This window comes from Mus musculus, chromosome 3 (genome assembly GCF_000001635.26).
Source record: "Mus musculus strain C57BL/6J chromosome 3, GRCm38.p6 C57BL/6J".
Taxonomy (NCBI): domain Eukaryota; kingdom Metazoa; phylum Chordata; class Mammalia; order Rodentia; family Muridae; genus Mus; species Mus musculus.
The window spans coordinates 107,546,846-107,560,306 of NC_000069.6; the positions used below are offsets into that span (position 1 = coordinate 107,546,846).

Here is a 13,461-nt window from a genome sequence, read left to right on the forward strand (position 1 = left end):
AATTAGCCCCAAATGGGGTCAGAGGGAACAGGAGGATATGCATGTGGCAGAGAAGAGGTCCAAGAAGGGAAGCAGAAAGGACAGAAGAAAGGTGACCCGAGAAAGGAAGGGAGCCAGAGGAGGTGGTGACCAGCAGAGAGGACCATCTGCTCCAGAGGGCACCAGGACCTGGATTTGGCAACTATTTCCACCTTAGCCACCTCAGGGGGTGACAGCTGGCTTGGCAGCAAGATCCAGGGCAGCCTGCCCACTAGCCACTCCCCTGCCATGGACTGGCAGACACCCAACCCCAGCCCAGAGCACGAGAATAATTAGCCAAGCCAGGCCAGGCATCCAGAAGCCAACTTGTCACCTCTGAGAGTATGCATAGAGCAGGGGCTCCATGCGCAGCCATGTGTGAGCTGATATATGTGTGCAGACACCTGGCAAAGTCCAGCTGAGACCACTGTAGAAATGTAACACCCTTCCTATGCCTGGGGCTCCCCATGAACACTGCTGCCTTGACTATACCCAGCACCACTTGCAGAGAGACAAACTGGTCTAGCCCCCTCTTTTCTATAGCCCTAGCAGTTCCTTCATGTTGCTCTGCAAAGCCTTTGTGTCCTCGACAGTGTAACATACGGATCTCCTGACAGGACTGGGCTGGATTGGGCTGGACTGGGTCAACTCAGTTCGAGCAGGGTGAACCCAAAAAGGCCACGTCTGGCCCCCTGAAAATGAAAGAGGCCTGCAGCTTATTTCTTCAAAGCAGACTACACTGTGGACCCTACTCTATGGTCTAAGGTGCTGTAGGAGACAGGGGAATCTGTGTTTGTAAGTGAGCACTTTGGATATGGCTGTCTCTAAGGGTCATGGATGTCATGAAGAGTCCAGAAAGATCAAATGTAAGATTTGCTCATCCAAGTGACATGGGGACTCCGGGTGTCAGGAAAAGCCGTGCTGTGACTATAACCCTTCAGTTCCCGTACGGGACTAGCTTCTCTGTATCTGTCTTGGAGAAGCTTCTTTTAAACAGAGCTAGGACTGAGCACTCTTCTCTGCGTTCTCCCAGGATGAGCAGGATATTGTAAGGTTTGTTGTCAGGGACTTTTACATATGCAGCAATGCATAGTGACATAATCACATCTTCTGTGAGGAGGTGTAGGGACCCCCCTGTGATCTTCACCTCCTGGTGTTCATGACTTTGGATAATGGCCTCCATCTTTGACTGCAGGCAATGCCTCTGACTCATTTCTGATAGACTCTGGCAAAGGGGACAGGATGCCTCATTACATCGGGTTGAGGAGAGTTTGGTTTACGTCCCTCTAGAAATTCCCCTTGCAGGCCTGAAAAGGGAAGAAGCATGTTGAACATTCTATGTGATGAGGACAGGAGGCAGGTTTGAGGAACTGTGGATGGTCACCGCCAACATCCCATAAAACCGAAGACCCTGGGTTCTACGACAGCAAGACTTCTGCCTACGTGCTATGTGAGTTTGGAAGTAGCTGCTTCCTCCATCAGGCTCCCAGATGAGAATACAGCCCAGTGGTGGCCCTTCGTGGTAGTCAAGTCATGATACAGAGCAATAGCATCACATAGAACACTCATATAACTATGCACCTGATATATATAGCTTTAAATGTTCTTATGTGTGTGTGCACATGTGTGTACCACGGTGTATGTGTGGAGGTCAGAGGACAACCTGTGAAAGTTGACAGTCTTTCCACTATGTGGATCCTGGGAATTAAAGTTGGGTTGTCAAGCTCGGTGGCAAGTGCCTCTTTATACACCAAGCCATTTTATGAAACCATAACTTTATAAGAGAAAAACCTTTCCTTGGTTGAATTTTACTCCTCACCATAATATCCTCCCAGGCATGTGTTCTTAAACATGTTTTGTGTGATTTTAAACACCATTTCTGGGGACTGGAGAGATGGCTCAGTGGTTAAGAGCACCAACTACTCTTCCAGAGGTCCTGAGTTCAATTCCCAGCAACCACATGGTAGCTCACAACCATCTGTAATGGGATCTGATGCCCTCTTCTGGTGTGTCTGAAGAGAGCAATGGTGGTATACTCATATGCATAAGATAAATAAATCTTTAAACATCATTTTTTAAATTTAAATGTATTTATAACGTCTCTGCTACCTAGTAACAACTTGTCCTTAGCATCTTCACATTGTCTATCCCAGCCTGTTCTCAATGTCTCCTAGTAACCTGTGAGAACACCAGCTTCTGACAGGCTGGGGAATCAGCAACTCATGTCTGTGACTTTGGGTCAGCGTAAGACTTGAGCCAAGAAGGCATCTCAGAGTTCAAGCCCAGGCCCTTCTCCTTCTATTTTGCAAGGGAAGAAATCTCTGGTCCAGAACTACAAACAGACTTGCCCTAAGGAAGCTCAAAGCAAATAGTAAAGCAGACATGGGCCTAGAGCCTGTGCCCGCCCTGGGCTTTCTATTTCAGCCAATAGCTATCGGGTCGTACCTAGCTGGGGCTGGTCTGAGCATTGTGCTTCACACTGAGATTCTGTTCATTACAAGCAAGTTACTTCTGAGGGTGAGGGTTGCATTGCCAATAGGAAGAGATGCCTCCACACAACCTCGCCATGGCAGTGAGGGCTGTGTCCTTATGGATTTGTTTACTATTACTCTCTGCTTTTTGCTAAATCAGTCCTGAGGTGAAGACCTTAACTGAGCCTTTCTGGATGTCCATGTGCAGTTTTTCTCCCGCTGCCCCCGAAGTGTGAAGACTTCAACAGCTTTAGAACTCCATTCAGACGGGCTTACATTTATTATGGCTTGTCCCACAATGATAGTTTTCATTTAGCAAAAGCAAAATTGTGCTCGAGCTAAGTCCCAGATGTGGAAAGAGAAGCTGGTCTTCCACCATAGTCTCACCCCTCATGGAACCTCTCCCTGCACAGATGTGAGATGCCCCCGGCCTGCCCATCCCATCTGGTGCACATCCATCCAGTGTTGCCATGCCTACCCTCAGGCATCTCAACTGGATAGGGGTGCTTTTCTGGGGAAGCTCAGCCGTGCCCTCCACTTCCTCCCACTCGTGCCCCTCTTCCCCAGTTTAAAACAGCTGGAAGCTTTAAACAACAACTGAAGTCTCACTTAATCCTGAGCAAATAGGCTGGGGGAAGGGAGCAAATGAGGGGTGGAAGCAGAAAGCTCCAGGGCTTACGTTTAAAATCAGACATCCAGGCATCCTGTGAGCTCTGGTGCAGTGCAAGCTTCTTTCACATCTGCAGGACTTTTCACCCAGGCAGACCACTGTCTTCCTGGCCATTCAGAACTAGGGGTAAATTTCCAGGCATAGTCATAAGCCCATAGTCCCCGTATTTGGGAGACTGAGGCAGGAAGGTTGAGAGTCCAAGGAGGGTCTGGTATACACAGTGAGATCCTGTTTCCAAATAAATAAGCCAGAAGCAGGAGGAAAGAAACGTGGCTTACCTGGCACATCTGACAAATCCTGGGTCAGAGCAGGGTACCAGGGATTTCCCCTAAGCCAGTGGTTCTCAACCTGTGGATCTCAACCCCTCCGGGGGACAAACAGCCCTTTCACAGGAGTCTTATTATCAGATATCCTGCATATCATATATTTACATTATGATTCCTAACAGCAAAATTACAGTTATGAAGTATCAATGAAATAATGTTATGATTAGGGGGTCTCCACAACGTGAGGAACTGTATTAAAGGGTCACAGCATTAGGAAAGTTGAGAATCTTTGACTTAAGCCCTCAGCTAACCATGCAGCAAGAAACAGCAGGGGGCGCTCTGCTCCTGTGCGGGAGTCAGGATTCCTCAAGCTGTCAGCATCTTAGGAGGAGGCTGATGGTGGATGGACAACTTTCTCTTCAATGCAATAATATTAAAGGGGGGGGGGGGGACTTTTGAGCAGATGGCCGAATCATAAGGGCTCTGCCCTGAGGCCGGCTAGCCAACCAGCCTAGCTTAGTTGGTTTTTGTTCAGGCCAGTGACAGACTGCCCCATAAAACAATGTGGACAAGCCTTGACAAGCTTGTACATACATGTGCATAACATATACCCTTACACATATGCACTCATGTGCATATGCATGCACGCACGCGCACATACACACACACACGTGCGCGCACACACGTACACACACCCATACACACACACACACACACACGCACACACGCGCACATGCGCGCACACACACACCCATACACACACATACCCATACACACACGCGCACACACACACACACGTGCACACACGTACACACACCCATACACACACACACGCACACACACACACGCACGCACACACACACGTGCACACACACACACATGCACACACGCACACACACATACACACACACACACACGCACACACACACACACACACACACACCCATACACACACACACGAGCGCGCGCGCGCACACACACACACACACACACACACATACACTCCTCACCAGACAATGACCTGGAACTTTCAATTTTCCAGAACTGTAGACAACACTTTTCAGTGGTTCATTACTGCTTTTTATTTTGGTGACAAAATACCTACCAAATATAATGCAGGAAGGAAGGGGAGTTCTGACATGTTTTAAGAAGGGATACAGTACAGGTAAGTGACACTCAGTGGCAGAAGCATGAGACAGCTCATCACATTAGGCAGGAAGTAGGGACAGACTATAAACACTGAAGGTCTGCCTTTAGTGACCTACTCCCTCCAGCAAGGCTCTGTTTTCTAGAGGTCCCACAACCTTCCAAAGTGACATCCCCAGTTGGGGACTAAGTGTTCAAACACATGAGCCTATGGGAGGCATTTATTATTCAAAAGACAACCACCCAAGCCTAAGGTATTTTAATACAGCTGGGACAAGACTATGACAGGGATCCCAGAATGTTTGCTGATAAAATCAATAAGTGGTACGGCAGCACACAGGCCAAAACGCCTTTCCTATTTCAATTAGAAATCATTTTGCCAGGGACCAGAGGGGTTTGGGACTTCAGGTAGGTGAACCAGGAGGAAGCTAGAGTGGGGAGTGCAATTTCTCAGTGGACACACACACAAAGCTGGCTCGCAAGGTGCAGCCCACTTGAGTAACGCTGTTACCTCTAGAAACACGTGTCCTTTCCTGGTAGAGGAGGGAGAGGTGATGTGGGGAGTTAACTATGCACAAAGCTGAAGTTCAGCAAGAACTTGCTTGCTATTCCTATCATCCCCAAGTGGTGATATAGAGTAGGGAACAGAAAGCCTTTCCAGTAACCGCTAGTACTAGTGGAGGGTCCATGTGGCACATAGTCCAAGAGTTGGGGTTGTCCACATACAGCAGGAATCACGTAGAAGTGTCAGTATCTGTTGAGGATCTGGTCCACATTCATGATGTATTCTATACATCCTCAATATATCTTCACCTGCTTTTCCCTGAGTACAAATTGTATCCCTTCTCAGGAATGAGACCCACAGCTCTATAACAAAAGGTACTGCACTGAGTGTTACAATCCCTGGGTTAACAGAATTCTTCCCAGGATTTCTATGCCTATTGTTCGTGCACACTCTCTAGTGCTCAGCTTTTGAGGGGGACAGGGGTGAGGAGGACCCTTGGGAGGGATGGGATCAGTCGTAGGAGACACAGAGCAGATGGAAGGATGGACCAACTTTTGTTCTTGCCAGTTTGGGACTGGACACATCCTCCCCTGAACTGCTGGCCATGGAGGCAGGAGAGTGGTTGGCTACCTTACCTTGCTCTCTGCCACTGGCATCAGTGAGAGAAAACAAAGGCTTTGCCTGCCCTTCATGCCAGCTTCTCTCAGCAAAGAATAAAACGCCCCACTTACTTTTATTGCTCAGAGGTTTCCTGGGAAATGGGCTATTAGTTCCCCTAATGTAAAGATAATAGGCTTGTCCCCATTGGCAAATGGCACAAGCCCAGCACAAATGAATTCACAGAACCATCACAAGACCTCCCAGCAGATGGCAAATAGCCACGGAATGAGAGTGGGATCAGGATAGAAACTTTGGGGAAGTGTGGATCCCACCCCACCCCCACCTGTGGGCAGTGAGTCTGGGAAGAGTCATTCAAACCCATGGAGTCCTGCCTTTCTTCTCCCCTTATCAGACAGGGTAGAGGTGGATGCCATCAAGCAAGGTGAAGTTGTCTCTATCGAAGAGAAGACAGAACAATGCCCCCTAACAGGCTTTCACAGCAGAGGGCTCCCAAGCCCTTCCTGCCATCCCTGTGGAGCTCACTGCTAGAAAATGCACCTACTATACCAACTACACTTCTTGCCTGCATCAATGTCTTTGAGGTAAGTGGATGTTATGATAAGGTTGAAAAGCTCAGCATCCAACAGAGAAAGGATATCAGCCAAGATAGTGGTCGGCCTAGGCTGAAGGTCAAGCCTATAGGCCAACAACAGAGTACTTCCCAGAGAAATCGAACCTCTGCTTGTTCTTTTCCAAAAACATATCTCCCCCCTGCCCTCTACACAGTCTCCATCTCTGGCCCCCAGGACTGAAATTCTACAGGAACAGTACTTTGGGGACTTCAACCCCCAATAGGGGGACCATGGTTCTCAATAGGCAACCCTGAACCTGCCCCATCCATACACAGTACAGGGTTTCTCATCTCTGATCTAGGGCTGTGCTCTTAGCCCCAGGTAGACAAAAGACCTGCTCTGGCATATTCTGCAAGGCAGAAGCACCAGACCATATAGCCACAGGCTGTGCTCTATGGGCATAACCCTGTGTATATCTCTCATCAATGAGGGCAGAAGGCCTTGTTTGTACTGTTTCCCCACTCCCACCCCTGTCTCCAAAGAAGTACTGGGCAATGCCAGTCAGATTGCAGGCACTCGGTGCTACCTTGATTAGTCAGAATGTGCTAGTGGGCATAACTTTATTTAGGGTGGGCATAACTTTATTTAGGCTGGACCCATGAGTGAGCCATTTACAGACCTTTTTTCCTGTCTAGGACTCTTTCCTGCTACTCTGGGACTTCATCTGAGTTTCCACAAGCCCCAGGACTGGCCCATGCAATCGCTTTCCCTAGCTCCTGTCTCTGTGGTCCCATCTCTGAAGATACGAAACCACAAGCAGGGCAGCAGGGCCAGCTTCACCACGAGTTCAAGGGCAGCTGGCAGCGCTTCCTCCTCTCTATACTACAGGGGATCTGGGTTCTAAGAGGAGGGACAATGGGCTCACACTGTCTGTTCTGAAGGAGAAGTGGCTCTGTCTCAAGCCATGGAGACTTTCTCTGAGGCATGCTTTGGCAAAGCTGCTCCACTCAGAGCCAGGGTGAACTCTGACTGTCCCTATAGCATACCATGGGCCATTTAAATCACTTGTAGCAGAGAGATGGTGCTAGAATCATTCTGCACTTCAGAAGGGGGCCTACGGGTGAGAGGGCATAGAAGGATCCAGATATCTTCCAGCTACTTAACGGTTTAGCAAGAAGGACAAATGCAACTCCATCAGGAGAAAGCAAAGAGAAAAATTGCCCGAGAACATAGAAGAGTCAGTCCAGGGGAAGTTTAGTGAGCAAGAGAAGGACAGGCCAATTTACTGATCAGCCTCCTCACCCTCCTCTTCTTCCTTCTTTCCTCCTCCTTCTCCTCCTGTCCCTCCTCCTCCTCCTCCTCCTCCATTGTTTTGCTCGAGTTCCGATGCAACAGCAGGGGCTTCCTTTTCCTCTGCCAGCTCGTCAAGCTGCTGTTGTGCTAGGAGCTGGCCCACCAACTGCTCCAGGGCCTCCAGGCTCAGCCTCTGCAGACGCTCCTCATGCTCTTGCCTCAAAAACCCCAGCACTGTCTTTGCATCCTTTGCTCCAAAATGTTTGTCTAGAACCTGGCCCAGCTGGAGCCACAGGGGCTGGGTTTGATGGGTCTTATCCAGCGCTGCATCCTCTGGAGGCCGCATGATGACATTGATGGAAGCGTTGGGCCCAATGCTGTAATCTGAGAGGTATTTGTCATCAGCCAGGAGCTGGCCTCGGAACAGCAGGTGCTGCTGCTCCTCGGGCACCTGTAGGTGCTGAGAAACCAGTTTCTTCAATGTGGCCACACTTTCTTTTCCAGATACCTTCAGGCTGCATCTTCGGCCCAAGAGCAGCTTGACCGTGAGGAACATTGGGGCCAGAGAGGAATCAGGAGGGATCCATGCTCTGGGAGTTGCCCTGAAGGTGTAGGGCCCAATAGGTGACTCTGTCACAGCTCCTAGTAGGGCAAGGGCCCAGCCCACATGGGCAGCCACTAGCTAATGCACAGTGATGTCATAATGCTACAGGAGGGCTCATTTCCAGAACAGAACTTTAGGGACAGCAGAGGGGCATTGTGGACATGAAGCAGCTTTCCTTCCTGAGAAAAGAGGGAAGGAGGACAGAGTTGGGGGAGAGTGGGTGACCAGGAAAGAAAATGTAGGCCTAGGAGAAATGAAAGCTGGAACAGAGAAAGAGAACAGGGAAAGGCACTATCCCAACAGCATGGCCGCTGGTTCTTTCAGCACATGCCTTGAGTACTTTTCCTGCTCTCTTGGTGTCAGCCAGAGAAATCACGGAGCCCCCAGGAACACCAGCACGGAAAGCTAGGACAGAGCCACTAATGGTGTCTGCCTTGAATCTGTAGCCTCAATCCACACATCCTACAAGGTGCTTTGATGATGCCTTCCTTGCAGGAGGAGAATGTGTAAGCTCCTTTAATCCTATAGCAAGAGGCGCATAGCTGTATCTTTAGGGTGGCCCACCTTGCCTCCTAAAACATCTCTGTATCTTCCTCAGGCAGGCTCTGGGCAGACTCTGGGGTCAGAGGTGCACAAGAAACAGGATATTTTTTGGGCATTTGAGTGTCGCGTTTGGCAGGCTTCAACTGCAACACATTGTTGATCTTGGCCCAAACCCTTGTCAGGTGGAGTAAGCCCAAAAGGATGGTACTTTCTTGGTTGAGAAGCAAGTAGCCCTAGAAGAGTTAACAACCCTAGTAGATAAGCTGACTGCATTGGAGACTCCCTCAGTTCTTCCTAGCACCCAAATCCTCCTTTCCCTTCATCCTTTCCTCCCTCTATCTCTGCCTGACTTCTCCTTCCCCACAGCCCTGACCCTACAGAGGATGACAATGTTGACAATAAGCACTGCTTTCCTGAGCCTGCCCATCCACAGTACCCTACTCCAACCCTGTCCCATGCTTGCTCAACTTTCACTCCTGTCTCTTTGGCATCTAACAGCAGCTGAAAGAAAAGCCCATGGGTGTGTGGACTATCACCATACATACCTGTTCTCCCATGGGAGTGCAGACTGTCACTATACCTATTCTCTCATGGGTGCTCAGATTGTCACTATACCTATTCTCCCATGGGAACGTAGACTGTCACTACACCTATTCTCCCACTCCTGTATTCTCACTCTTGGCAGATGACCCAGACTGTGTTTCACAGCACTCACCAGTCAGGAATCCCAGACACTGAGCCTCATGTTAACCTCCCAGAGTTGAGCTCTTCCTTGGTCCCCACTGGCCTTCCTGGCCTAGGCCTTTGTTTATCACCCACTCTCATTGCACCCCCACTTTTCACCCTTTACTCCAAACATGAGAACCTGCCTTTGTTCCTGCTTGCTTCCTCATTTGAACACTACCAACTCATCCTGCAAACCCTGCCTGCCTTAAAAATCACCTCCTCCGTGAGGCCTTCTCTGCTTTTCCCCAGACTTTGACAAAGGTAATCCTACATGCCTCTGTGCAGCCATTTTTTTTTCTAGTGCATCCAGCATATGCACCCCAGTCCCTCCCTCTGATGCTCAAAGGCAGGGTCTGAGTCTCATCCACTGTGGTACCCATGCCTTCAGCACACTGAGTTTTATATACAGATAGCCCTGAACACACATTTGTTAGTAGAAAAGACCTGATTTAGACACGTAAGCCACACAGGATCATGCAGGACCCAAATACATAAGCTGTGGAAAGACATAACCCTGCCTGCAGCCTCTCCTTCACCCTCCCCCTCCCCCTAGAAAGATGAAAATCCAAAATTATATAGAAAATAAAGCAGAACGTGATATCAGGATTTACCAAAGGCTCCTCTGTAACACTTATTTAAATAGCCAGTTCCCCTGGTGGATGTAAAATGAATCTAAATTTGCAAGTGTACACACAGTGTGGGTAGGGCTGTGGCCATGACTGACAGGCAGGCATCTGTGCAGATGAAGGGAGTAAGTAAGGTTTCTGAAGGGCCATTTAAGAGTCCTCAGTCCCTTGAGAGGACCCCATGATGAACAAATCATTGGATAGACAGGATTGGAGTCATCCTACGGTAGATGCCCCAGCAGAACTAACCCACAAAGGCTTTCTGGAGGGCGCAATCTGAGTGAACGTTACAGGGGACAGAGGAAGGTGAGGTGTAGTCTGTCCCAGGCTTGGGGGTTCTGGAGGAAGCAAGGGAGCTTGGAGCATGGAGGCTGGGAGCACGGAGGAAGAAGATATCATCAGTCATCTGCATCTAGACCCTCCTCTGAAGGCCCATTTATCCAGGCTTGAGCTGCCACAGACATGAGAAGTCTCTGGAGATGGCCACTTGGGTCGAGCTCCCCAGACTGTAAGCACATGGAAGCCATAACACAGGCTCAGTTCTCCATAGCCTGTGACTATGTGTAGGCAGGTGCACCTATGACAGAGACTTAAGAGCCATGAGAACAGTAACAACTGAATTATCAATGTCTCCCGCAACTGCTGAGAGAAATGGTCACTACTCAACCCCTGGAGTCTCTAGCCCCTCCTAAAGGGGACAGAAGAAACACCTGTCTGGGTACTGGAATCCCATTTGGAGCTAGGAAATATTCCCCTCCCCCCCATGTAACTGCTTGTCTTAATTATGCAATTAACATGATAAAATATAATTGTGTAATCAAAGCACACAATCAGACGATTGTCATAATTAGAGGGGAAGATGTTCTGAAATGAGTGGGTTTGATGACTTGGGAAAGAAATGAATGTGCTCAGAGAATATGGATGGTCATGGGTTCAGATCTCTCTCACGAACACTGCAAAAGCTACTGGCATCACTGGAGACCAGTGCAATGTCTGAGGGGCAGATAGGATGGGAGAGTCTCCCAGTGCTCCTGCGTGGGCTAACTGAACCTTGGTAATCATAAAATTAGACCTGTTGTCCACCTGCTGGCCTGGGGCCTGCCTTTAATGGGTTAATCCTCAGATCCCATTTTTCACCGGTAGATGATAGGAGTTAGGATCACTTCCCAGCATCTTTCTGAAGCTAAGGTGCGAACCCACAGCATCTGACCTGCAGAGATATTAAATGTGGCATTCAACTCACTACCAGAAATCGGAGTTCCTATTGTCACTCCTGTAACAGTGAGAAAGACCCCACGGTACTTGAAAGCATGCCCACAGTGACTCCCAGTCTGCTCCTACCTGTATAGTCTTCTGCAGGCTGGTCCTAGCTCATAGGGGAAGATGGGGTGAGCAGGCAAGTTAGTGACAGCTGAGGGGCTCCAGAGTGCAGGAAACTCAGGGTTGCCTCCTCTCTCGTTCTGTATGAAGGCTTATCAGGGAAATAAGTTATGATCTCTGTCCACCTGACCACCACCACCACCACCACCACCACCACCGGAGCGCAATGAAGTGTTGTTATTTTACCTGAGTGATGTCAGCTCAGCCTTGAAGGGGATGCCAAGGATGAGGGAGGAGGTGGAAGTCAAGGCAAGACCTAGAAACAGCCAGAAGCAAGAAGGAAGAGGACAGGTATAAAAAGCCTGCAGAGGAAATATTTAGCCAGGGGAGACCCAGGGAATGGGCTAGGGAGGGGCACCAGGGAAGGGGATAAAAAGAGGAGAGGGGAAGAGAGATGAGAGAGATGCAGGGGCAGGCAGAAGCAGTTCACGTGAAGTACAAAGCACGCAGGCGGGCTGCTCTTCTGAGAACGCCATCCTCTTCCCCTCTCCTCCAAGTGGAAAACGTTCATGATTGTCAGAGAAAGTGGGGTCCACCTGGGAAGCTATTTATCCCAGGGTAGAGCTGAGAGTGTACTTCTTTCACTCCAGGCACTTCCTGCCTCCTCCAGCTCAGGGAACCTTAGCACTCAGAAGCTCCACCCACGTGTAAGGCCCAGGAGAGCCCAGTGCTACTAAGTCCTCCAAGACCCACCCTCAGACCTACCCTGCGCTGTCCTCTGTAGCTGTCTAGCTGTCACTAGGAGAGGTTCCTTGAGGCTGCTCTGCACTCCAGCCTAGGTCTGTATTAGGACAGGCAGCTCTTCAGGGGACTCTGTGAGCAAGGGGACTATGGCAGATCTTATGAGAGAGACTACAGGAGCCCAGAGGGGCACAGATGGGAGAGATCAGGGAAAAGCCAAACTTCTGGTGGCAATGAGCAGCTTGGTGTCTGTCCAGACCTCCATTCTCACACCTAACCACCTTAGTCCTGCCCCATGCTGCTGTCCCAGAGCCCCAGAGAAGTCAGAGGCCTGCCTGCAACCTGCTGGTGCAGCCCAGAAGCCTGGTCGCAGAGCCCAACACAACTCCTACCTTGTGACATCTGGCTGTGGCCACTAGATGTCACTGGTGACCTCCCTGGCCAGCCCTGGTGGCCATGACCAACCATGCTGTTGTGAAGTCTTGGCACACAGGACTGGACCTCGGGTACAGAGCTTTATCCTGACATGAACCCCACCTCTCACAGACTGTCCAGCCCTTGTCAGTCACGGCTGGGGTATAGACACAAGGGCCCACACTGAATAGGGTTCTGGGCCAGGAAGAAGAGGTCAGCCAGGCACATATTTTGAGGGAACACATAAGTCTGACTCTTCAGGACCTAAATTATCGCCAGGGAAAGGAAGCTGCTACTAACAGCAGAGGGTGTAGGGTGTGCAAATCAGATGACTTTTTTGAAAGAGGCCTCGGAAAGAGCTGAAGAAGTCAAAGAGGCAACAAGAACATCCCGGCTGAGAGCCCAACCTGGACAAGGCCGTGTTGAAGAGTGTGGAACCTGAATGGCTGAAATGAATGCTTCCCTACCTCCAAGGTGACTCTTCATGTGAAGATTATGTCATCAGCCACAGTGGCAGGAATTCTCTGCCCTGAAGCTTTGTGGATGAAATGTGATAAAGTAAACTCAAGAGTAAAGAAGATGCCCATAGAACTAACGGGGTGCCCACCCCTCTCCACCCCCCCCCCAACATCCAGATCCAGGATCATAGATTGAGCAACTGCGGGCTTGAGCTCATCTCTAGAATTTGCAGTTGGTTTAGATAAGAGCAACTCATTAAGGTCTGACAGTGGGTCGGTGGCCAGGGAATAGATAGCCTGGCTAAACCCAGGCTGAGTTCCCAAGCTCGCTGGCTACCTGGTAGGATGGCTGCTGTCCATCAGATGTCAGGCTCAGCTGGGATGGGAACATCTACAGTCGTAACCTTGGGGTTAGCAAGCTGAGTGGGAGAGGCAGACAAGGCAACCCTGAGTTGCTTCCCTGCTGGTTTATACCCAGGTGAGAAGGC

At 49.8% G+C, this 13,461-nt stretch overlaps 1 protein-coding gene and 1 long non-coding RNA gene across 2 annotated transcripts; one reads left to right on the plus strand and one right to left on the minus strand.

Annotated features, from left to right (window-relative positions):
* Positions 1-1,047: 1,047 nt before the first annotated feature.
* On the plus strand, positions 1,048-7,450 carry Gm36097. Its single transcript, XR_375959.4, has 3 exons — positions 1,048-1,468; positions 6,089-6,278; positions 6,944-7,450. It is a non-coding gene; the product is annotated as a predicted gene, 36097 (long non-coding RNA).
* Ubl4b (ubiquitin-like 4B) lies at positions 6,853-8,228 on the minus strand. Its single transcript, NM_026261.2, has one exon. It carries the CDS (start codon positions 8,095-8,097, stop codon positions 7,531-7,533), a length of 567 nt encoding a protein of 188 aa, NP_080537.1. The 5' UTR covers positions 8,098-8,228; the 3' UTR covers positions 6,853-7,530.
* Between the last annotated feature and the right edge of the window lie 5,233 nt (positions 8,229-13,461).